Source organism: Micropterus dolomieu, linkage group LG04 (genome assembly GCF_021292245.1).
Source record: "Micropterus dolomieu isolate WLL.071019.BEF.003 ecotype Adirondacks linkage group LG04, ASM2129224v1, whole genome shotgun sequence".
NCBI classification, from domain to species: Eukaryota; Metazoa; Chordata; class Actinopteri; order Centrarchiformes; family Centrarchidae; genus Micropterus; species Micropterus dolomieu.
Window position 1 is genome coordinate 1,107,578 of NC_060153.1, and position 27,208 is coordinate 1,134,785.

At 38.7% G+C, this 27,208-nt stretch overlaps 1 protein-coding gene across 4 annotated transcripts in view; it reads right to left on the reverse strand.

Annotated features, from left to right (window-relative positions):
• LOC123969108 (voltage-dependent T-type calcium channel subunit alpha-1I-like) overlaps positions 1–27,208 on the reverse strand; it is a 232,829-nt gene that overhangs the window by 97,709 nt on the left and 107,912 nt on the right. For all 4 annotated transcript variants that reach the window (XM_046046199.1, XM_046046198.1, XM_046046200.1 and 1 more), the window contains 7 exons: positions 13,772–13,923; positions 11,665–11,850; positions 10,170–10,287; positions 9,314–9,469; positions 5,587–5,674; positions 4,011–4,177; positions 78–148 (listed from right to left, as the gene is read on the reverse strand). In XM_046046199.1, the coding sequence (XP_045902155.1) occupies positions 78–148; positions 4,011–4,177; positions 5,587–5,674; positions 9,314–9,469; positions 10,170–10,287; positions 11,665–11,850; positions 13,772–13,923 (938 nt within the window). The remainder of the gene's footprint in view (positions 1–77; positions 149–4,010; positions 4,178–5,586; positions 5,675–9,313; positions 9,470–10,169; positions 10,288–11,664; positions 11,851–13,771; positions 13,924–27,208) is intronic.

Sequence of the window (27,208 nt, forward strand, 5' to 3'; positions counted from 1 at the left end):
AAGGTTTAATGAAAGTATTAAGAATTCATTAAGGCAATAGCTGAAATCAGTTGCTGAAAGTAAATCAAATGGTCTACCTGCGGCTCCATGCAGACTGTGGATGGGGAGGGCGACCCCAGTTGTGGTAGTTTGAACTGCGACCATGGCGCTAGAATAGACACACAGCAATTCATAGTAATTAGTAATTACCAATAGTTTACACCCATTGCAACCAAATCCATCCAAGCACCAAAAATCCAAGAAACACAGAGACAGAGACTGGACAGAGAACAATGTCTACAGGAAAGCATGAACATGTCACTGCTAGTAAAAAATGCATTAATTCTATGTTATTCCCTATTAAAACTACAATGTGACATAGTCCATGGTAAGGCATCCCATCCCTGTGGACTGACATCTTTACATCCATCTCCCTGACTGTTGCAAAGAAACCTCACATTTCCCAGTGAATGTGTGCTGTGAACACGTGTGTCAAAGTCCATGCTAGAAGTCCGAAGCCACACAAGGGTTCAGAACATCAGACAGGTCGCAAACATTAGTCCCACATTGGCCACATTTATATGAAAAAGCAAATGCTATATTCAATACAGTTTACAGACCGACTTGGATGTACTTTGTCCCACCATAGCTGCCACAATAATGCAAAAAACACAGGGCTGGTGAAGGAAGCTGCTCTGGGTGAGAGGATGGTGGGCTACAGCGAAAGAGATAGTGTTACCGAGTGCTTGGAGTCTGCGGGCAAGCGTGTGACAACCGGCAGTGGCAACAGTGGGAGTCCTGCGGTTAAGTGAAGTGATTTACTGTTTTTGTTTTGCACTGTGTGCTAGTTTGCTATCACTACGTTTGTGTTTATCAATTACCTTAGTTCCCTTTAAAAAGGACCCTTGTTGCTCGCTTCCCTTTTGGGAGTTGTTTTCTGTTTATTGAGCGTTAAGACACTTTGTTTAATTATTGTAAATAAATTACCCTTTTCTTTGCAAACTTACTCCTGTTTCCTCGTCTTCTTCTGCCCTGGAACAATTATTTATTGTACTAACCTCCTCCCCCTGGGCTTCTGAGGTTCGTAACACCCACACTTAGAAATTACTGTTAGTCCCTACATCAAAAGTGAATTCTTAACTTGTTAGCCAGAAATGTTCTTAAGCAAGCATTACCCACTTCCACCTGCAACTGAGATGCTTAGTGGCTGCCAGTATGTACTGGGCAGAACCAATATGTTAATATGTAGCTACTGTATAGGGGTAAGTGGAAAAGAGCACACCTGCTACTGTAGGTCAATCATGTATCAATAAATAAATGACTAAACAAATTAAACAAACTGGGCTTTTTAAATGAGATTGCAGTGCACTCAACAGGCTGTCATCAGATTCAATATGCAAACCCCTGAGTGCCTGTTCCACTTAAAGGAACATAACCAGTTCTGTTTGTTTCTGCATGTCCAATCCTCTCACCATGATGGACCTAATTATGTTTTACCCATGGAAACGTACGTCACCAGTCAAAGTCTGAGCTGATGCTGTATACCAGAGAATCTATGCATCCGTTTCTATAGAAACTGTAGTGAAGCGTGCACGCAAGCTGTTAAATAACACCTTGGTCCACACAGAACTGCACTGCGGATCACTCAAGTGGAACATTGCATGTGAATGTGTGTTTTAGACACCAAATATTACCGTCAAGACAATTTGTTCCACACTATATGGCATAAACCTCAGACAATAGCTGGTACTAACATACTCTGTATTATGTGGTCAGGCTCTTTCTTTGCTACCACACATACTGCACTATAACAACAGAAACGTTCTCTTATATTAAATGTAACTGAATGTCAGTGGCAATGTCTAATTAATGGGATGGACCCCTATTCATAAGCTGTTGCTTCTTGGGAGTCCATTCTTCACAATAGAATACACTATTATTCCTGATCAGTGGTTGGGCAGGCTATTTTGAATTGTGGTGTACTATAGTAGTAGCTGCAGCCTTGAATAGTGATGTGTTTTGTACTACATAATTTATACTGCTTCTAAAATGTGGATGAGTAACTGAGTAATTACTTTTAATTGATTCTCACCCTTGGCAAGATATGGACTGAAATGGTTGTGATGCCATCGAGCTGGTGTGTAGCCAAAGATTTCTTTCTCCCCATTCTCTAGTGACTTGTGTTGACACTGGCTACAAGTTCCCGCGAATGTATCCAGCACCAGTTGACATGCTGCATCTTATTTGCTTGTAACTCGAGTGACTTGAATTGTGATGTCAATCATATTACTATATTTAGTGTGGGAAATGTGTTATAGTTCTTGGCTGCTGGAAAAAGTAATATATTTTGTAACTTGTCACTTCTGTAATATGCTGCCCCCAACAACTGCTTCTGATGTAGCATTAATTGCAATGTGTGATATTGTGGAAATAAATAATAAATAAATAATAAATAAATGTGTACCTCTGCACCAATGCAGTGTGTTACAGTCAGTGAATAGCTATTGATTTTTGTCTAATTTGGCTGACACTGAACAGAGGATAAGTACTATATTGAAAGCAAATTACACTGATTCAGGTTGTGTGGTAATTAGATATAGCCTTAGTGATAAGTAATTGAAGGGAACATTTTGCCATCCTGTACCCGTTCTGTATTTTTAATATTATTCCTTGGACTGAAACCTTTTCAATTTCACTTCTATTGACATTCAAAAATATTTAATATACATTACACAAGTTCACACAATATTCCGTATATTAATACAAAAACAGTCAAAACCATGTACTGTAATTCCCTTTCAGTGAATAATGCAACTATGGATGTTTATTATATATTATTTTGATCTTTAACTCAGCTGTGTACTTCTTCCAATTCTTTATGCATCCAGCTTGATTTCATCAGACACATTGACAGATACCCCCAACAAAGCAGCACATCCATTAGACTGATGAGTGAAATTTTGATTGTGCTGCTACACAACAGAGAGATGCATCATTCCCTCTGAGTTTCATCTGAGTCCAGTCGACAGTGTTTGACAGACTGTATAAAACAGCGAAACAAACAGATGGAACTGTTTCATAGGTCCAAGTGTGATTTTGGCAAAAAGAACCAAACACTATCAGGCTGCTGATAAATCTGTAACAAAACTTAAATAAAAATCATAAATTTCTTCATAACCAACTTTCTTAAATTCTTATTATTTTTGTTCTTTTGCCCCAATCTGATGTAACTGATGCCTTCTGATATCAAATAACTTGGAGTGCTCAGAGAGAAGAGGAGGAGACTTCACAGTGAAGTGGATCTTCCACACCCACTTTGTTTAACATCATAACCTCTGCGGTAAGAGCCCTGCTAAACTCTAGCTTATCATCTCTCTAGTTTTCACTCCCCTCTATCTTCCTGTCACTGCATAACCCTTCCTGTCTCTCTCCATCACCACCTCTTTGTTCTGTTTCCCCTTCTCTCTGTCGTTAGTTTCCTCTCTACTTCTCTCAGTTTCTCTGATTCAATAGAAAAGGGGAACAGTCAATTAATACAAGTTGCCATGGCAACTGGATGCAGAGCCAAACACTGCAGAGGTGTTTCAGTTTCTCTCTCCTGAGGTTTTGGTTCAATAGGTACAACACTAGGGCACTTCTACTTAGTTTGGATGTTTTAGAATCTACAGTATATGTTGACTACATGGTGCCAAAACTTTCGGATGTGAATAAGGATTAATTGGAACATACAAGACTAATATAATAAAAGTGTTCCTTGCTTGTACTCTTATTATCTAATTAGTGTTGCTCTTTTTTGAAACTTCCTTCTATGTTACCCTCTGGCCTCAGAAGTGACCCTCCTGTAAGATATTCTTAGTACACTGACTGAGTCATGACTTATCTCTCTTTAAAACTGAAAATTATTTATAAATTGTTGATTGAAATTGTTGGAGAAATGTTGGCAGTGATGCAAAGTATACATATAATTTAGAGTGAATAGGCTTTCATCAGTCTACAAATGCATGTCAGTGGATAAGAGCATGACTGCGTACTAGGGAGAGGGAGCGTCTCTCCAGGCTGCTCTTGCCCAGGCTCATCACACTGCTCTTCCTGGACTCGATGGTGAAGCTCCGTCTCTCTGAGGAGTAGGATCCCCTGGGCCCTGAGACAGCACCCAGCTCCAGGTGGCCATTGGGTGTTAGCGTGCAGATCCTTGGGTCTAGAGGTAGTTAAACAGAGAGAACAGTTAAGAGCGTTTTTGTTGTTTCTTGGGCCATCCATCTATGTTTGTTGCCAACTCAACGTTCGACCCATTTGGTGTCTTTCGAAGGAAAAACGTATTGTCTCATACCTTTACACTGTTGAAGCTGTCTTGTCTATCCCTATGTTGCCTAGTGATTTCTTACATTTTCTAGAATGATATTTGCCTTCTGGGAAGAGATGTAGAAGTTTCTGCTGCCACACCACCAGACAGCAGAGCAGCTTTTTCCTCCAAGCTATCAGACTTTTAAACTTAAATTCATACTCAGCACTGCTCCACTGAATATAGTTTATTTATTTTTACCATTTTTATAATTGCTTTTATACTACTACTACTACTACACCACTGTATATTGCCAGCTACGTAGCAGAAGGGAGTTACAAACTCAATTTCACTTTACAACCTCTTCTTGTACCTTGTACCCTTGACAAACCTCAAGCAATGAGCTTTAATCTGCTGTTGGTTATACATATAGATTCAGAGATCCTCAAGTGGAAATACACAGGAAAAAAGTATTAGTCTTGGTTGACTTCTTAAGCAATAAAGCGATAAAAAGCAGACACTACACTACCCACACATCAAAAGGAAAAGCCAAACAACCGGAGGAACACCTATGCTGTGTAAGTGGACAGACAGTAAAACACCTTGTTTTATTTCCATTTATGTAGGAACGGACTGCAGAGTTTCATCTTTTGCTTACAGTGCACAGCAGAGATCACATCTCCTCTGCAGCAGCAGCCCACTCATACTGTATAGAAGTGATTTCCCCTGTCTCTGAACTCATTTTTAATCCTTTCTGAACCGCGTTGTTTACTGGTTCGGCTGGATAGCTGGAACAGGTTCATTGTGAGCTCTAGATAAAGATTGTGCAAGTGTGTAAGCCTTTGGCACATAGTTCTGTCTTACTTTTGTTTTTTGGGTTGAGCACATCTAGCTTCTTGAGTAAGCGTCACTGGAAAACAAAGACTACTGGCTTATAAGTGAGATGCAAGCAGATTGTTGGGCACGTTGTTCAGTTTTGACATGAATGGGGAAATCTGTGATTTGTATTGTGGTATTGGTGGTGAGTCATATTTGAGACACAAATTTTATTTTAAAATCTACCAAAAAAAAAACATGCTTTAAAAATAATTTTCAGTGTCCTAACTAAATTAAACTTTTGCACAGTTATTTTAACTGTACTAACTTACTAATAACACAATAGTGACATATTCATATATTTTTATTTTATTTATATTTTAGTTGTGTTAGTTATATTAAATCACAATTTACAGTAGATGGGCCCTGTATTTTAATTTACCACAAGCCACTGACTCAAATAAAACATGTAATTATAAGGGTGAGAGGGAAACATTCCATCTACTCACCAGACAACTTTATGGAGTCGTGTTTCTCGCTCTCGTCAAAGTTAGAAGAGGAGCGATCATCATCTGAGTAAGAACGAGTGGCATCACCCTGCAGATAAAAGGAGGTGAGGGAAACAGAGGATAGAAAGAGAAAAAAAAAGGGAAGTACATAGGACTCATGCTACTGGGACTCTCAAAGTGTACTAAGGGCTCAAGACCGCTTATCCTTTGTGTAATATCAGTCAAAGCAACAAACTCTGCTCTCTCCCACCAACTATCAAACATATTTGAGGTTATCAGGGCAGCACAGATCTGTGATGTGTCTTAAGATTAAATCAGTAAAAACCCCAAGCTACTAACACAGTACTCCAGTAACTGCACAGGTTTGGTTAAGACCAATGGGATTTTCCTTTTTGTCTTTACAATAGGGACATCTGGAGTAAATTGGTTCAATAATCCCTAGTGTGTAGCAGTAGTAGACACTGTGTGAATGAGCGGAAGAAGGTCAGAGAGCCATGAGAATGAAAGACAGAGAGCCAGAGTGAAAGACGGATTGCTTTCACACATCATCACCACATGTCATGAATATGGTAAAGATTTGATCTGTGTATGAAAAGTCAACTGGATTACTCAACTGTGCTACAATTTTCCAATGATATCATCTGTGAGTTTGACAGCTGATGTCAGATAGACAGTGTTTTCCATTGAGATGGGAGGCTTCAGGAATTTCAATGTGTTGAGTTAAACAAAAAAAAATAATAATTTTTGATTGCTGATACAGCCTCTGATAAATACCATGATTGTGAATTGTATGTGAAGTATAATTATTAGTGTAATTATTATTTATACAGTAACAATTTAATGAAAATAAATGCAGAATTTTGCCTGCATAACCACATACAGAAACATACAACAAAATTAATGGATAGAGGCAACTTTCAGTCTTCTAGAAATATAAAAATCATGTTGTAATGGATTTAGTCATTCTTGTTTTTGTATTTCCATTAGAGATAAATATGATTTGTGTTTTCGCCAGTGTTCTCATCATGCTTGAGGTAATATAAACTAGAAGTGTAATGTTGCGATTAGGGCTGACCCCAAATAGTGGAAGATTCGATGCTTTGATGAGCGGCGCCTGATTCGACTGTCAATTTCACAGTCAAAGCTTCGCAGTGAAACAAGGATGATGCCATTTTAGCGATATGGGGGTACACAACGTCTGATTTTACATATAATTACCAGTTTTCTCACAATAAGTTAATATACAGCCTATTACAATACACATTTCAACCCTAGGTCGTCAGTATGTGTAATGTCAAAAGACACTTGCAGAAGAGACGGAGCCCCAGCTTCACTGGTGTTGTGCTGAGTTGTACGCACCTCGTGGGACTTTCAGATAATTTATCACCGTTGATGAACCACACAAAGAATATTTTATATTATATATATATATATATATACACACATTATATATATATATATATATATACATATACACATATATATATACATATACACATTATATATATATATATATAAATAATACTTGAAATAGATGCCCGAAGAACCGCAACGTACATGCAGTTGTCAGCAGCACGGCATGCATGCAAGACTCTGCACAAGACCGGTGAATGACAGGCAAGAGAGAGAGAGAGAGAAAAGGGTCTTCAAAAAGACTCAGTTTAGCTGGAAATTTAAGTTGAATGAAAAGAGACTGCAGCTCCTCAATATTAAAGCGGAGCTACCGTGTGTAACCCCCTCACCCCGGCTTGCAATGGGTGCGCACAAAAACACACATGATTCAACTATCAGTCGACTATAGGCGGGACTTGACGATTCTGATTCGACTATGTAAATCCTTGTTCAGGGACAGCCCTAGTTGTGTTGGAGTTAGTCAATGGGGTGGCTGATCAACTTCATATGTGCAATTTTTACTTTTCTTTCACTTCCTGCCCTGTATTGTGTCCCTCACAAAACCCCCCATCAATGACCTTCCCATTCCCCACTCAGCAAAGAAGGATAATAACTGGCACTCATGTGTGGTCTTGTTGTTTAGTCTATAAGTATTTGGTGTATATGATGTGAGAGTGTTAGTTACACTGTGAGTAACTCTATGCATGTCAGTCTCCTATGAAAATCAGCAGGACACAAGAGCCTGGGCTTATTTTAGCTGTGAAGGTCACTGCCAAAGGTTGGAGTCTTTAGTCTTTGAGAAACACTGACTGATGGATGTCAGCTGTCCATAGGAGAGAATGCAAGGATGGATAGATGGAGACAAGCTAAATATAGAAGAACCAAAGTTTGAAAGTTTATGTAAATCACATACTACTGTAAAAGTTCAACATCATCAATTTGCAGGCCATGTTTCTTTAAATAACAATATACACAGTATAAGAAATGTTACATCTGTTATTTTGTGTATTACTGAATTATTGTAAGGTATGAATGAATGAATGGATGAATAAATCTTTATTGCATAATCCATTTGCTGTAGTTACTTGGTTTGATTCAGGATACCAATAGCATTTGGGACAAAAGATTTCCTAAAAGTACTTTTTGCAAGAGGCACCCTGAAGCGCCTCCCAGACTTGAGAAGCTCAAACTGGCTAGAAAGAGGGTGAGTGCTGTCTGTAGTGATTTTTCTAGCCTTCTTTCTCATTCTGTCAGAATATATTTGAGTCAGATGTTTTTGAGGATGTCCTACTATTTTACTAGCCATTAACACTATCCTGTTAAACTTGTTCTTAAGCTTGCAATTTAGATGACCAAACCAAGCAGAGAGATGAAAGGTTAGAACACTTTCAATGTGTGTGATGTATACTAGTTCAATAATCTGAGCACTAACGCCCAGACGGTTCAGTCTTCTGAGGAGATTAAGTCATTGTGAACCTTTCTTAAAAATATAATCTGTATTATCTATAAAACTCAGATGTTTGTCAAGAACCATGCCTAAATACTTAAAAGTTCCCACAGTTTCAACTACTTGACCATTAAGTACAACTGGCTCTGTTGTTATTTCTTCTTTATAGCAAAAGATTAGCTCGTTTGTCTTTACCACATTGATTTCTAGCTCGCTATCTTTGCATCATGTTTCAATGGCCTTTACGTGTGCTATATAAGAGGCCTCACCAGAGGGGTCAGTTTTTTGTAAGAGTCCTACTAAGGCCATATCATCTGCATATTTTATCAACTTAAGGGTACTATTATTTATGGAAAATTTATTTGTGAATAGAGAAAAAAGCACAGGGGAAAGAACGCTGCCTTGTGGGCAGCCTGTACTGATAGTATGCACTCCTGACAAAAAGCCATTTACACATACTCTCTGAGGGCGACAGGAAAGAAAGTCTCTGATCCAGAGAACCAAGGCCTTATCTATCTTAATATTGGCTAGTCTTTGCAGGAGAATATGTAGCTTCATAGAATTAAATGCTGCACTAAAGTCTATGAATAGAACTCTAGCTAGCCCTTTAGGGAGTGCGAGCTGTTTTGAAATAAGGTAAGAGCTTGTTGATTTGCTGCACTTCATTGGCATCTGTTAGAGGGCAATACATGTCAGCGATAATTTCAAAATATTTCACCTCTCCTGATAGAAGCTGAACCTAATTAACATTCTTAAAAGGATGTAATAAATAGCAATGAACACACGTGGCCTGGGCACCCTAATCGTCATCAACAATCAATTTATTATGGAAACAACCTTACATTGTGCAGTTCGAGGCCATGTGGCAATAGCAATGAGTTCCCTTACCTCTGCCTGAAAGCCTTCAACCAAGATGGCCACCAGCAGGTTGAAGAGGACATAGTTTCCAAAGGTCATGAGGGCCACAAAGTAAAGAGCAGCAAGTGGTGAAGTGGCTGCCATACCATTATACAAAACTGCATTCCAGTCCTCTTGAGTCAGAATCTGAGAGAATTAAATTGATAAACACACATACAGAGTGTTAATAGTAGTAGACCACTTAAAAATGTATTAATTAAATATCGATAAAAATGCGTCATGCATACAATAAAGTGTACCACAAAGTTCAAGTATGATTCAAATATGTTTAGCACATCAATTATTACTAGTGCTGGGCAACGATTAAAATATTTAAAATTTAATTGCGATTAATCGCATTGTTATCCGTAAAATTGAATAATGAATTCTAAAGTAGTGTATTTCATTTAAATTTGCTGCTATATACACAAAAGTGCAATAGCATGTGGTTTGCAAACACTTTAAATAAACAAGGTGTTTTTTAACAGCAGTATTCCCTTTACACAATAATGTTGTGTTCTGACCTCGAAGTGAGCTAGGCTAACTCAGCCTACTTCTTCTGGGTGTTCGTGGGTGGAAATCACTTCACACGACAAGGAATCTCTGTTTATGAACTTCAGCAGGTGAGAATATAAAGTGTAGACTTATATCCTAAAGTTTATATTATTAGAGTTTTACATGGTCTGCTTTACAGGTTAAAGTGCAGTTAAATGTGTCGAATCTTAAGAAATATGTGAAAGTCATCTGCATATATAGAGAAATGTAGGTTTTAGGTGGAGTTGATATGTAGAGATGGGTGCTAATGTGTTTGTGTGCATGCTTATCCAAACAGTGAAATGCTGATTACCTGGAAAACAGTGACAATGGCCCAGAGAAGGGAGTCAAAGTTCTTCCTGTCTGGTACTGTGTCGCCGGTCTCTGTCCTGAGACTGAACTTACAGCCAAAGATGTGCATCCCCAGGATACTGCAACACAACAGTAGAGCCTCTAGTGATGTTAACATACTGGAAATGTATGATCTGCTTAACCTGACTGATAATTAAATTTGGATCTTTGCAGATTTTCTAAGACATGATGAATTTAAATCCTACTTTTTAGAGTTTTCCACAGAGAGGCTTTAGATGATTAAGGCTTAAAAAATATCTTTAAAAAAAACAAACAACTGCTTGTGATTTTAGTAATGCTGCCATTTATATGCAGCCCTGTTTGTTATCATTTGTTTTTGTACCCTGACTGCACCAAAATATCTTCTTGCTGGGATAATGAAGATAAGTGTAAATGTTTTAAGGTGACTGAACCCTGAAGCCTGGATCATTGGCCTTGTTGTAATTGTAAAGTACCACAGTAGTAATGGAAGGAGTATTAATGTGACACACAATTGTTATAGATACAGTATGGATAATAATTCCTTGCAGGGTATCATATGGTCAATACCATTAGTAGTAGTGGTTGTAAAACATGTCTGCTGAAACCAGCACCTGGGGACAGCACTGTCGTGGATAATGTTGTAATATCAACCTGACAATTAACATGGAGTTAAACTGACAAACCAAACATGACAAGAACAAGTGTTAATTGTGCAATGCAGCTGGGATGTGACATTTTAGGAGCACACCTTACATTTGCATACAGTACTTTAACACCAACACACATAATTCAACCCTATCAATACCAACCAATATGTAAGTAAAAAATTAAAATAATATCAAATAAATGTTTGTACTTGCAACTTCACCCTTTGTGTGTGTATATTTGTCTGAACACACACAAATATAGTATTTGAGAGGGTACTGTTATTAACTCAGGGCCATCTTTTCACATCACCTTACACAGAGCAAAATTACAAGAAATGGCTCCAGAAGAAAATAAAGCTGAGAGGGAAGGAAACAAAGACAGTGCGGACATTGATCGTCCACTGAAAGACCTTTTAGACCTTCTGAGTGCTGCTGTTTCAGTGCTTGAGCATTTACAAATGTCTGCTTGTTATGTTGTTCCAGATCTTTAAGTGTCTGCTTGTTAAATTCTAACCAGATTTTCAAGTGTCTGCTCACTATTTTGCAACGACCTTCTGCACTTCAATGGCAGCTGGTAAGCAGGTGCAAAGGACTTGAAAAAAGACAGAAGCCAGAACACATGTACAAACAAATATAAAAGCAGAAGATAAAACAATGATGCCTTCTCCCTGAAAAAAAATAGTTAAAAGACAAGGGCGCCTATGCCTTGGTACAGCTGTCAGTCAAGAGCAGGGGACACACAGACAGATTGTCTTCTAAGTTCTGCATCAGAATGAGACACCAGCATACAAAGGTATCCATATGCAGCACGCACATGTATGACCTTACCTGAAGATGAAGATGAAGAGCATGAGCAGCATGCAGAAGGTGGCCACATTGTCCATGGTCTTCATGAGGACCACCAGCTGTCTTCGCAAAGCTGGCATAAACCTTACAAGCTTCAGCACCCTCAATAGTCTGAAGGTCCTAAGTACAGATAAACCTCCGTCGGACTGGCCGACGATCTCACATACACTGAGAGGAGACACAGACCACACAGACAACCAAGCAAAATAAAAGAATTAAGAATTAATCTTACATAAAAATACATACAATGCTGGTTTTCCACCACCAAGTGATATAGCACCATAGAGATTCAACAGAAATCCAATTTAGAAAGAGTTTTTAAATTTGCTTCTAAATGCCAGATATCCTCTTGGCATTGATAGTGGCAATTCTGCAAAATCCTGGATTATGTACACTGACAATATTGTTTTACATCAAATGCCAATGTTTTTATGTCACACCTGTGAGGTGGATGGATTATCTCGGCAAAGGAGCAGTGCTCACTAACAAAGATTCTGACAGATTTGTGAACAATATTTGAGAAAAATAGGCTTTTTGTGCACATAGAGAAAGTCTTAGATCTTTGAGTTCAGCTCATGATGAATGGGGGTAAAAACAAAGGTGTTGCATTTATCATTTTGTTCAGTGTATATTATAGTATAAACATATATTACACAGTATAAAAATATATTACACAATATGAAAAATACATTGCACAAAACAGTTTGACAGTAAAAAGTAGAGACATTATATGTATGTTATACTATAGCACATTTGCACGTGCTGTTTGTAATAAAGTGTTTGTGTGCTTTAGCAGCAGATGGATAATACAAGGAAAAATATGTTCCAGTAGTGGTTATTTTGGTTCATTAACATGTAATATGTGGTTTTAGAGTATATAATCATGCTAAATTAAAGTCAAAATTCTTGGTTTCTCTGCAATTATTCCCTAAGTAACCTACGATAAGTATGGTGATCACCAAACTCTCACTGTTGCTGATTTTGTTGTATTTTTTTATTTTGAGGTCTTTGTTCGCAGGGTAATAGATTATCATTGCATATATTCATATAGATATTGGAAGTCATTAGTAATGATGTTCATGATAGGCCCCTTTTATGCCTTGGAATATGGAATCATAATTGATTAATTGCTTAAAGATAATATGAACTGAATACCTCGCTAATTCTTGGGGAACATAAGGAATGCTTGGTTTATCTTATGTTGTTTTAATTAATGTGTGTCCACTTAAGAGATTACTTAAGTTTTTTTATAAATCAAACTCTTACTTAAATACTTAAAGCACTACTTAATTGCAATTTTCTGCTGCGGAACAACCAAATAAGTTTTCCTTTACCTTTGAGATCTGGTAGGTATTTATCATGAGAAGAGAACCATTCCCTAGTGGAAAATCTGGCTTTAAAGCTATTTGTCCTCTAATGGAGGTGCCTCTCAAGGGCTCTACTCAGCACATCAAATAGTATCAGCTCTGCATTGGCAAAGATTGCATAGAAGCACTTTTACTGAGCATCTCTGTATGAAAAGCAGAGGACATTCAGATAGATGAAGAGAGGAAAATTGGTTGTGGAGAGAGATAAGAAGACAGATGTAGATATGTTCAATCAACATGTATCTTCTGTGACGGGCTGCCCATTTGATCTTGTTCAGTTTTAGTTGCTTTGATGTGTATTTGATCTCAGGGTTATAATGGGGATCACAGACAAAGGCGCTCAGCCAGATGAATTGGAAAAAACGCTAGCAGATCAAAGGCGCAGCCACTCACCTGAAGCTCCAGGCACATAAAACAAAAGACAAAACCTGTTTTCTGCTGTCTGACGCGTTGGCATCCAAATACATACAGGTGGTACATTTCAACCAATGTAGAACGCAGGTGACAATTTGACAAAGCATACTGTGGATAATTTAACTGCAGAATCTCTTTCCAAAACAGACTGGCAAACCAAGTAATGTATGTTACCTGAATTACATCAGTCACTATTTCAAAAACATAATGATTTTGTCCTCCAAAGCCACTTTTTTGTTTCTTCTTCTTCTTCTTGCTGAAATACTGGATATATATGTGTATATAATATGTATATATAGTGTAAATACCTTATGATGACAATGACTCCATCAAAGACATTGTAGGGGTTTCTCAGGTAGCTGAAGGAGCCAAATGCAGTGATTTTGAGGATCATCTCCAAGGAAAACATGCTGGTGAAGACAATGTTGCAGATCTCCAGAACATTAGTGAGCTCCTCTGGCTGGCACAGCATAGTGACAAATAAAAAAAAGGAGAGATTGGACAATATAAGGAAGGGGTAGATGATAGGAATACATAGGAGATAAGAAAAGGAAGGATAAGACAGGAACGAAAATAGGAAGTTAAAACAGAAAAATACAAAAAATGCCCCTTCAGCCACTTTTAGTTGTAAGCTCATTACACACCACAAAAACAAAATTGTTGGAGAGATGAAAATTCAATATTTGTATAGTGGCCATTTAAGGCAATTATAATAAATAAAGATTAAGAATTTAGTTAGATCAGAAAAATTAGACAAGCAAGTGAGGGCAGAAAGCTGACAGAAAAAATGGAATGGAAAAGTCAGAAAAGCTGAGAGAAAGAGCAATGAGGAGTGACAGGTAATGAGAAAGGAAATGAGAAGCAGTAGCTACAACAAAAAAGGAGGGAAATAGATTGTAAGTGCGGACATTATCTTTGGGAACATCTTGGTCCCTTTGGTCATACATCCACAAATAACAAGCAGTCCAACTCAATACTTTGAGGAAAAAAGGCAATCATCTGTCACTCACACACACTTAGAGTACACATATACTTGTATACACACACGCAGCAAGACTAGCGTGTTTAACTATATTTCTGACATGATTTGAAAATGCTCAATGAGACGCCACATGGCTGAGTTCTTGCTTTCTCTCCATCTATCTAGTGGCCTGTTCTTCCTCATTGCTTTGTCTAGTTATCAGTTATTTTACTCACCATGAACTGAATGGTGGAGAGGGCAATGAAAAGGACAAAAGCTTTTTTATACACCTGCATTCACACACATGCACTGATATCAGTAAAGGCTCCTAGGAAAATGTGTTGGTTAGCTGCAAATTTTGAGAATTACTGACAAATAAACTGACAAGCAGTAAAATCACCGGTGGTGTGGTTTTCAAATACTGTCTGCTCTGCATGTCCCCATGCCCGCCACTTTCCAACACAGGTAGAAGGTAGACAAAACATAACACATTTTGTCATCAATTATGAATGCTGCAAATGCTGCCATTAAGAAGGTCCAACATTTTACTCCCTCAACCTTAGAGACAAACTGAAAGAATCAATTTTTGCTTCCAAGAACGATCTGGGGAGCTATTGCTATATTCTACTGTATATCCATTCAGTCCTTGAAGTTTGAAAATAAATTGCTGATTTACTGTGAGAGTCATAAAATTAGCTAATGAACACATTGCCACTCTTTAAATAAGACCACTCAGTCTTGTTAACACTTGAACATTGCCAGTATTTTTTTTGCCTTTCACTGCCTTTACAATATATTTCAGTTTCTTTTACTTTTCAGCTGTGTATGACACTGTTTGAGTTCCTCTCTCTTTCTGTTTTTGTCTGGATTGGCTCAATGAAAGCAAGAACACAAACGCACATACACAAAAAGAGCTAAAAGTGGCACAGCCATGATTTCCAGCAGAATACTATTCCACAGAGCTCCTTTGTAACTTCAGCAATGACGCTTCAGACATTCCACCACCCCAGAATCAAGATGTATTTGCATTTACATGTCTTTCTGTATGCATGTGTGCCTCTTTTTGTACTCTTTTATGCCTATACGTGTATGTGTTTGTCAGTAATAATGAGTGTTTAGCAGTGTGAAAACACGGGCTAATGATGCGTGCCCACCAGAGTTGGCCATGATGTGACGGCTGACCGCTGTTTGCAGACCAGCCAAACAGAGTCGGCCCCTGGAGATCCATTACTGCAGTCTCATTACTGCAGACCTGGAGACAGATCTAAAGACTTGTGTTTTCCGGTTGGCTGATATATGGAATAAAATAAGAAGAGCAGGAATTTGATTTCACACCAAGAACTCACAGTCCATTTAGGAAAGTGAGCAGTATGTACCTATAAATTGAACTAAAAACAAAATATATTGTGTATATGGTTCCCTGAAAACCTGTCCCTATAACCATGGGTGACGAACTCCTTCCCATCCATCAATAACCCTTAAATGTCTATCAAGAGTAATTTGGTGACATGCATTGGTGTAGTTTTTATGCAGGTGCAGAGAGATATGTAATTCTGCCTACAAAGTAGCTTGTACTGTAAAATTAGTCATATTAACCAACAGGACATCACCAGAAAAACAACAGCATTAGTTGGTTGTTTTTTTCATGACAAGGGATTTCTGGTTGTGGGCTCTCTCTCTCTCTCTCTCTCTCTAATTTCCAAAATATCTCTAAATCAACTAATTGTTTTGGATCTATATAATTGTCTTAAGGGCAACACAAACTGGCAACATATGACACATCAGAACATTGTTTTCTATAAACCTGACACTTGCCAGAAAATAAGCACAAATTTGTACTGTTTGGCTTTTGTACACTGATTTCTTCTGTCTGTATGACGAGTCCACTGTATGTGTTGCATTGTTGTGGTGGGTGGTAAGGTGGGTGTCTGACTTTGAAAATAGAGCCCACTGTTTGCATCTGTGTCCTACCAACAGTTGGTATATTGTTGTGACCACTGGAACTCCACAGATAAAATTATTAATTTGTGACCTAAACTGAACTGTTGTGAAGAAACTCAGCCATTGAACTCCTACAATACTCCAGGTATTCACACAGGTATGAATTCCGCCCGTGGACCCAGCATTCAGCTACCAGTGTTCAGTGTAACCTATGACCCATGATGTACTCAGGTCAATAAAAGGGTTAGCAGTCTTCCGGTTTGTCCTGCTTGTAGCAGACACACAGCAGAACCGGACTCTAACCTTACAGCAGCACCATATAAAAGCTTGCAAGATCCCCGCAGCAAGTTTAGTTAACAAGTCTGCAGGCTAACAAACAAGAGCAATGAAGCAGCTTTGCACTGAGTGGGTAACTTTGAGGAGAACAGATGGAACGACCGGTTCTTCCATCTGCATTTGAATCGCCAGCTAACAAGGAGCATGCCACAGCAACTTCTTCCTTAATGGACTGGTAATGTACATGGACATTATATTGCTTCACATAGCTTAACTCGGCTAAGCACAGGACTGTTTAGTGCGGAGAAAAAGCTCTTTTCTTTGTCTGCAACACTTGTGTTGACTCTCCAAATCCTGCAACCTACTAGCTATTAAATACGGAAGCCCTAAGCGGCCATCCATTCAAATTTTTCTTTTACTCCATTATCCTGTGATAAGGGGATAATTTTCTCATGATCTCGAGATAACGAATGCTGTTTTCCCGTGATAACCAGTAAATTTTATACAATAACAAACCATAGCTGAGTATAGGGGTCGACAGGTGTGTTTCTTTAGGATAATTTCAGAAATATTTTCAGTGTCACTGGTTAGTTCAGTTGGTAGAGCACAGGACTTGCAATCCTAGAATTCTGCTCTTGATGACATTTTTTTCTTCTTTTGTGTATTTTTTAGTATCCTCTTCGGAAAAGTTGTTATGAAGAGATTCAGGGGAATCCAATCATACATTTCCCGATGGCTATTTCAAAGGTTCTGAAATAGCCATCGGGAAATGTGTAACATAAAATGGATTCCCCTTAATGAGAAGGGAAGAAATTTCCTCTGCCTGGGAATGATGGGGAAATGAAAAGTCAATGTTGTTGATGGATGTGGACCAATCACCAGTCCAGCACGTGCTTTATTGTGAGCATGTGAAATAGTCTCTTCATAAGAACTTTGTTGAAGAGGATTATGAAAAAGAAAAAAAAAAGATGTTCAGTGAGGATCAAACATACAACCCTAAGACTATGAGTACTGTGCTCTACCAACTCAGCTAACTAGTGACCCTAAAAACCAAACAACATTCTTCATCTGGAGATCTCGAGAAAAATTATCCCGTTATCACAGGAAAAAAAAGATATTAATCGGTGGCTGGTTGGGGCTTCCGTAATTAATGATAATTTTGGTTATAGTTAATATTGTAATTATTAATCCAAGTTCCAAATACATAGTATTTTATGAGAGTAAATTAATTAATTGACTACCAATTTACTCTCCTTTAAGAATGGTGCCCCAAGGTGAACCATTATTTAACATAAATACTGATGCTATATAAACCATAATAACCAGCTGGATATTTTTAAGCCTGACTATGATCTTTCTTAAACCATAACCTTAATTAGCAGTTTTAGTTACCTACACTTTAAACTTCACCATAAACACGGCAGATCAGGAAATACTCAATCGAATTTTTGGAATGTTTATATGGGTCACAAAACTAAGTGACAAAACAATTTTTTGTTTAGGTATAGGACATTACTGTGACCCACAAGTTCATAACATGCAACAAGCTCAGCCATTCTAACCTTTCCTACTTCAATGCTTTTAGCATCCAATGCACAGCTAGTCTGACCCCTGTTAGTGCAACACCTTTTCACTCGTGTCATATAGCATTCCTGTGATAGTTAACAACCCTAAGCCACTGTGATATGATGCATAAATATCAGTAATGTGATAATGGAATTAATAACAAAGCTTTAAATGTTTCTCCATGTGTGTAAGTATTTATTTCCTGTGCAGACAACATTTCTTTAATAAGAAGATTAGTTGTTAATGCATTTAGCCATTTTATTCCCGCTAGGTATTGATTCTTCAGTAGGGTTGGAAGGTTGCATTTATTCAACAACAAACATTTTAGATGCAGGATTTTGGTAACTCGGTAAATTCAAATCCTTTTGTAATGCTCATATTTTCTATTCTAAGAGTTCCAACTGTTTTCTGTGGATTGATTCATTGTCCTTCAAAACCCAATTATGATTTTGTTTTTGAATTGTCTGACCTACTTTTGTTTATGACTATGATGAAAATCTGAAATTAAGGATCTGGGTGTTGTAGAATATTTTCACTGTGACCATGGTTGCCCCCGCAACATCAATCTGGTAATTTCCTTCAGTGTTAATCTTGACATTTTGACAGAGAAAAATCATTTTGCAGTGCTGTTTGATCTCTAGCCATCCCTGTCAAATCTCCAAAGTGCCCATCATGCTGCTGCATTATTAATTCCCAAACAGCTATTAAATTCTCATGTCTTCTCACTCGAGCAATCCATCCTGTTCAATGGGGGATATCGCCTTGTGTTTTCAGTAATGAACATGATGCCATTGTAGCATCTACAGCAGGGGTCGGCAAATAATTCTGGCATCGGGCCAATTTTTTTTTAAGCCGTTACATGGCGGGCCAGAACAAAGTCAAATTATTTCAAATCCTTGCAGCATGTTTAGCTTAGTTGGTATTGTGCGGGACTCCTGTTAGAAAGGGTGTTAGATTGATTCCAGCTATCTTTGGATATTTTTTTGTTTCCCTTGTTACGTGGAGATGTGAGATGACCATGTCAGGTTCTCTGTGATGTTGATTCCCAGGAACTTGAAACTGTTCACCTGCTACACCTCAGCAACACTGATGTAGACAGGAGTGTGTGTTTTTATCTCCTTCTTCCTAAAATGAATGATCAGCTCCTTGGTAGAGCAGCAGGTTGTTCTCTGACCAACACTCTGCACGATTGGTGAATTTAAGTCTCATTGTTGTTTGAAATCCAAACTGAGTTGAGAGTTGTCTTCATGTCGAGGGATGCAGTTGTGGCTGTACAGAGTGAACAGGAGGGGGCTGAGCACACAGCCCTGGGGGGGCTCCTGTGTTGAGCACTAGAGTGGAGGCGGTGAGTTCGCCAATCCGAACTGACCGGCGTCTGTTTGTGAGGAAGAGCTGAGTTTGCTGATCAGTTTCATGGGGGAGATTGTGTTGAATGCTGAACTGAAATCCACAAACAGCATTCTGATGTAGGTGTTGTTTTTCCCAAGGTGTGTGAGGGCTGAGTGGAGGGCAGTGGAGATGGCATCCTCTGTGGATCTGTTGGTTCTGAAAGCAAACTGGTGAGGGTCCAGGCTGAAGAACAGGTTTCTCAAAGCACTTCATCAGAATGGGGGTGAGTGCCACAGGGCGGTGGTCCTTCAGACTAGACACTGCAGACTTTTTAGGTACAGAAACGATGGTGGCTGTCTTGAAGCAGGTGGGAACCCTCTCCTGAGATAGTGAGATGTTGAAAACTTCATTAATAACATCAACTAGCTTATTGGCACAGGTTTTTATTACACGGCTAGGAATGTTAACAGGCCCAGGTGATTTACTCATATTCACTCTCAGCAGGACTCTCCTCACATCTGCTGTGGATGCTGACAGTGGCCGGTCCTCTGGAGGTGGAGTAGACTTTACAGCTGACTCGTTGTTGAGGAAATCAAAGCGAGCATAAATGCTGTTAAGTTCATCTGGTAATGTGGCCTCACACATGATGGGGGAGCTCCTGCCTTTGTAGCCTGTGATGTTTTTGATGGCCTGCCACATATCTTTGGTGTTGAGGTCTCTCTCCAGTCTCTGCTGATGTCTCCGCTTTGCCTCCTTGATGCCAGCTTTCAGATTCGCTCTGGCGGTGCTATAAGCTTCTTTATCACCTTACCTCTCCATTCATCCATGCCTTCTGATTAGGGAATGATTTTATCCTTTTAGTGATCAACACACCAAGCATTATTTATGTAGATACACAGTCCTCCTCCCCTCGTGTTACCGGACTCTAGTGTCTGCGCAGAATAAACTCCTCCCGTCAAGTGTGACATCTCCTCAGGTACGCTGCTATGCAGCCAGGTCTCTGTGAAGATGAGGTCACAGCAGTCTCTGCTTTCCCGTTGTTGAGCAAGCCTCAGTCTTACTTCCTCATTGTTACTCTCCAATGACCGGACATTAGCCAGGAGTAGGTGGGGAAGTGGGAAAGCCTTTGGTCCAAACTTATTTAGTTTCACTCTTCTACCCGCTCGTTTCCCTCTTTTCCTTCTCTTCCTTCTCTGATGTTTCCTCTGGCTTGTCTGCTTGTTTTATCGGGAGATGCCGTTGCTAGTTATCGTTTCTAGATCTGTTGCACTCAGTCCAGTCCCCGCATTTTCTTTTCCAGTACTGATTAATGTATTTCTGTCATAGGTGATCATAATTAGACAAGTTTCCATAAAAAAAAGGAGAAACAAATCACATTGAAAGCAAAAGTATAGCAGAAATTAAAGGAGCTACTGGTTGCTGTGTCTACTCACGCTGCCTGAAAAAGCAATAAAGCATGTGCTGCAGTGTGTGTGCGTCTTGGCATTTGATCTGCATCCATAAACCTATGGACACTTATTTTTATTTCCCTGAGGAAATTCAGGGGAATCCAATCACACGTTTACTGACGGCTTTTGTGTCAAGCAAGCCTCTTTTGAATCTCTTTGAGTCTCTTTTGAGTCTCCTTCAGAACTATTCAAAGTAAAAGCTCTCAATAAACTCGAAATAAAGCATTGCTGCAAAAAACATTCTTGCCCTTTTATTTTGGAGGAACAATCACTTAAGAGGAAGTGATTGTGCGAGTGACTGTTGCTATCATGACTGAGATCTACTTCAGCATCAGCCACTATCAATTTTTTTTCTTTGTTTGTTTGTTTTCTGCTATCAAAGCAATCTGACCAATGCTGAGAATAGTAATTATATTATAAAGACTAGAGCCCGCCTGATATGGGATTTTTGAGTCCAATTTGAGGATTTTAAAATCCGATAGCCCTTATTTTAAGAAACGCGTGACATAAACAAAGATTATCCCTAATATTTATGTTGAGACCTCACCAAGATACTATGACATAATGCAGTTCAAAAATAAACTTTATTGTTAGAAATAGTACTTTGAACAAAAGTACGACAAAATATATACAAAATATATATTATAAATAAGAGTCAAATGTATAAAACTACAAAAAACATTTTTAAAATATCTGATGTATTCTAAATTATAATACCGTATTATTAAATAGTGTATGTATTGTGGGGGCCAGCAAAACAGAAACTATAAAAAATACCAATATAGTACTACTACTAAAAATAATAATAATACCATATATTATCTCTCATGTCATTGCTATCATAATAATGATAAACAGGGCTCTGCTACATAGGCAAATAATTATGTCTATATATATTTTTTTTCATGCAGTAGTTATTACCTTACATATAATCTGCCACAGTGACTACTTTTTCCATCTAGTTTATCACCTGCAGTCTGTTAATTCTAATTAATGCTACAGAAATGATTTCCTAACCCCCTTCTGGCTCTATGATACAGTGATACAGAGGAATTAATTTAATACTAAATGACTGTCTACAACGAGGACCTGCAACTGTGTGTTAGATACTTGTTCTGCTCACTTTCATTCACAACTCACCTCTGGTTTAAACATTTCTGACACACCGATTGTAACTAGAGACACTGCAGTTTAATCGATCATTAATGTTAGCCTCCTCCACTGATAAACATGGCAATAGCTTTGTGGCTAATTCAGCAACAGGCAGCGTTATCTGCTTTTGGCAATGTTAGAAAATATTTAGAAGTAATAAATTAGAGAGAAATGAGCTGGCCGGTCACTAGAACGGCCAAAATGTTTCAGAAATAAATCTACCTCCAACTCTAGGTTATCGTTACATTAAACACACTGCTGAGCCTGGAGACGGCAGTGAAAAATGGGAGGGTTAGCAAGTCTGGTCTCCGAAGAGGAAAAGTGATGAGGGCTATTGTTATTATTATTTAAGTCATGTAATTGACGTAACAAAAGATCGTAGTGCTTTTTGTGTTTTTGTTAATTAACGCTGTTTTCTGCCGTCTGATTTTATTTTATCATTACTATATTATTATTTTATTATTGTATAAGTAAGCACATCATGAGCAATGTACAATCCGGAGTCAAATTCCTCGTATGTGTACACATACCTGGCAATAAAACTGATTGTGATTCTGATCTTTTTTTCTATGGTGCTGCAGTGTCAAATAAGTTTCTCTTTTTTAATAGTCATATCAGCTGTCGCCGATGCAGATATATCTGTAAGTAGCTGATATCGGCCAATAATATCTGCAAAATGATAAATCGGTCTGGCTCTAATAAAGACGATGGTCTAGACATGCTCTTCATGACAAGTGCACTGAGATGGCGAGTTTTTGGCGCTATGTAAAATGTTGTTGAAGTGCTTTGTTATAGTTCTAATTAAATATCTCATAATTTTGTTTAATTAGTACAAAATGTGTTTTACTCTTGTGTGGGGGACATCTGAAAACAACACTCTGGCAACAAACTGGTTTGTTTTGGAATAAAATACACTCTCCAAAATGTCTGGTTGTCTGCTAAAGTGGCTGGTGGCCTAAATCTTACCTGCTACAACGCAGGATCCCCACACTGTTTATCTGTTGTTCCCATACCAACAGAACCATAGATCACAGGTGTAGTTGGACAGTTGGAAGCACCTCTCTACAGGATGAGGATCAGAGTGATGAGACAGATTAAGCCTCTGATACCACTGTTCAAACAGAGGGAGGCATGACTCCAGTTTGCTAAACAGGCGGTGGAACCACAGACATTCCAGTTAGCTATTTCCTCCCCATTAAAGGAGCAAAGTCTCTGTCTGCTTCTCTCATTCTGTCTCCCTCTATTTTTAGCCGCCTCTGAGATGAGAGACGACCCACCACTGCGGCGGTGGCAGGCGTGAGTGGGCGATGGTATAGCAAGAGTAAGAAATATTGATAGAAAGAAAGAGTGTAAAAAACAGAGCAACAGAAAGAGACAGGAAACAGGAAGAAAAAATGGAGAAAATATGCTGAAGTTAAAAGCAGTTACCACGCAGCATCATTTTTTATTGCTTGGAAATCTTGGAAAGTGTAATCTACACTGAAGGTGTGACAATGTTCTGCCCTTCCTATATCCTGCTAACCTAAGTGAAGACATATCTACAGCCTACTGTATGCTGTTGGCTAGGGAATCACATTATACAGGCATGATAAAGGCAGAAGGAGAAAAAGACAGGTAAGCAAGGAGGAACGATGTGTTGGAGAAAAAATATAGAGAGGGTTACATTGCGAAGGAATATGGACATATGGAGTGACAGGGAGAGACACTAAAGAGACTAGATTCTTACTGCAAGCAATATGGTTGTAGATTAACTCAACTGTAGGCAGAGAAAGAGGCTGCAGTTCATACAAAGTATTAATCAGGCAAATCATTTATTTTTAACTGCTGTGGTACTGCTGTGTTTTCCCATTTATAAATTGACATTGTTAGCTCACTAGTACATACTAATAGGGTAGCAATATCTAAAGATAAACACACACACACAGACACACACACACACACACACAGTTAAATAAACAGCAAGACACCAGCTACAACATTCATTCCAACATTATCGCTAATGGCTACAACCTCCCTCCAAGCATTGTTGTTCCTGTTGTCTTTCAACTAAATGTAGAAGCTTGGGAAGCTAAGAATATTTCTAATTGGGTTCTCATTATTTGGAGTTGTTGATAGAATAAGATCACATGACTGATGACTATTAACTAAATGTTTCATAGTTATAAGACAAACAATCACATCTCAGCTGGCAATGTTGTAAAATGTTTACAAAAAGTATGTTAATATTCCAATTTTTTTTAGGATTGACAAAAAAATGCAATGAAGACCAAATCCAACAATGATTTACAGTGTTACATGCACTGTGTTGCCTGTTATCTACCCCCTGATGTAACTTATACCTCTGTGCCACAGAGCTCCATTGTTGTCAAAAATCTATTTTAAAAAATCAATAAGCCACACTGTTGTATTGCGTGACATGGTTTTTTTTTTACTATGAACACAGGCACTGTCAATTTAGAGTCAATCCTACAGCCATCGGATTTTGTGGATCAAATCCAAGTCTTAAAAAAGAATAAACTTCCTCGTGTAATCTACTGTATAGGATGTGTAATTGGAGTTGCTTTTATTTTTACTACTACTACTACTAATTAATAAATTCTTATTTTAGACTACTGTAAAAGACCTTGCTTATTCAGAAAGGTCTTCTTACTTATAAGCCTTATTTGATGTTCAATAAACACTATCTAACTGTTTCCACTGAACTTTACACACATTTTGCACAAACATCAAAAGTTATATGTGTGAGTTCAGCTAATAGATAGAAGTTTCTCTGTCCATCTCGGTGGTGTGGTGTCCCTCAAGGTTCTGTCTTTGGCCCTATCATATTTTCTTCATATATATACTGCCCCTGGCATCCATTTTTGAGAAGTATGAGGTCTCTTTCCACTGTTTTGCAGACGACATAAAAATTTATTTGCCCTTGAATTTAAAAGCATAATGCTTACTACCCCTGCTTGACTGTCTAAATGACATCAAAACATGGGTAAGTCTAAACTTCCTTAACTTAAACTGAGACAAGACCGAGGTCATAGTGTTTGGACACCCTGAATTGCTTGATGTCGGTAGCCCCTGCCCTATAGCTTCTAATAATCGCTCATTTGTGAGGAGTTTTAGGCAAGGATTATACTTTCTGCGTCCACGAGTACGCGAGGGGTCGCTAGGGTCCACGTGACAAACAAATCATCAGAGGACGTCTGCATGCCTCCCATTTTTTGTGAATTTGCGGCCAGGTCCGTGCGCCGACTAGTGCTACCAGTGCAACAACTGATCTGCTGCGCATATGTTGAACGCGTCCTCCAACTGACTGCAGAATGTTGTATAAACAGAAATAGTCCGCGTCCGCAGGGTCCACATCTGGCCGTGTCCACGAGCGCTCCAGAGTATAATCGAGACTTTAGTGTCTTTTTGGCAGCGTTGGGGTAGTTACTCATAAAAGGTAATGTATTACACATTACTTTTTTAGTAATGCCTTACTTTACTAGATTATTCACTGCTGAACGTAACTAGTTACACTACTAGTTACATTACTCTTGGATTACTGCATAACATCACCTGTGATGCACAATAACAATATAAACACCTCATATATGCTCAGATCAACACAAATCCTTATTATTACGAGTACATACACAGGATCTCTCTTTTATGCTCTTTAATACTACAAAGCTGACAACAAAGTTGTGAACATCAGCCCAACAATTGTCAAGAGAAGAACAAGGCTAGAGAGATCGCGGACCGACTGGCCCTCTGTGGACAGTCAGTAATCGTTCCCTCTGGCTGGATGAAGTCCAGATCCATGATGATAGAGAAATATAGAAATTAATGGCAATAAATCATGCTGTCAATATTTTAGAGACTCTCCAAAATATCCAAAATTATGCTTTTAGGGGAGTCTTATAAAGGGGTGCTAAGCTCCCCCTGCTCCCCCGTAGTTCGCACCCTGGGCGGAAGTCTCTCAAATCGTTTGTCAGACAACCTGTTCCTCCTCAGAGTCAGCACAAGACTGCTCGTTGGTTTTTGAAGAGCAGTTTTGAAGCCTGAATTGGGTGGAGCTGGTCGTCGCCATCTTGGCACCGTGTCACTGCGCGTCACTTCCGGATAACCATAAATGGGCAAAGAGGCGGGTCGTGGGTGGAGCTGAGGTGTCGTGTTGCTGAAACCACTACCCCCTTGCTCGACATAACCAAGCTCATGCTAAGGAGCTAATGCTATATGCTACTCTGTGTTAGCAGAGCTAGCTTCTAAACCCCTGCTACACAAAGCTTAAACTGTAAGTAATGTTATTAGGACAACTTGGCTACAAGACATTTGACAGCTGATATAAAATTGTATGTCTTAAGAGGACAACACAAAAACATTTAAAGACTGTCTCCCTTGTTCCATTTAGAATTTTTATAGTTGACGTTGTCGATTACATTGACTAATCGTTGCAGCCTAATGCAAAGGGGAAAAAAAGGCAAAATAAATGGAAAAAATGTGAATGTACTTGTTTGGTATCCAGTATTTGGCAATTTTGTTCCTTATATTTGGTTTCGGCTTCGGCCAAGAATTTTCATTTCGGTACAATAGCCAATGTAAAGGCCTCTTTCCCTTCTAAAGATTTAGGAGGTGATTTTAAAATGTCTGGTCTTGACTATTGCTCTTTGTATGCAGGCTTAGTCATCCATTCAACGACTGCAGCTAGTCCAAAATGCTGCTGCCCGCCTCCTGAAAGGAAAAAAAAGAGGGACCGCATTACATCTGTGTTGCGCTCCCTCTACTGGCTTCCTGTTCATTACAGGATTCATTTTGAAATCTTACTTTTAACTTTTAAATGTCTTAATGGATTGCTGCCGCCTTACCTAGTGGAGCTTCTTCACGTTCACACCCCAGCCAGAGTGCTGAGATTGACCAATCTCCTCTTCCGGGAGGCGCCTAAAAGTTTTCTCAAAACCAGAAGCAATCAAGCCTTTGGTGTAGCTGCTCCCAACCGCAGGAACAACCTGCCATTCCATATCAGATCACTCTCGATCGCTTTAAATCACTGTTAAAAACATATCTCTTTGCTTTGGCTTTTCCTTCAAATTAAGAAA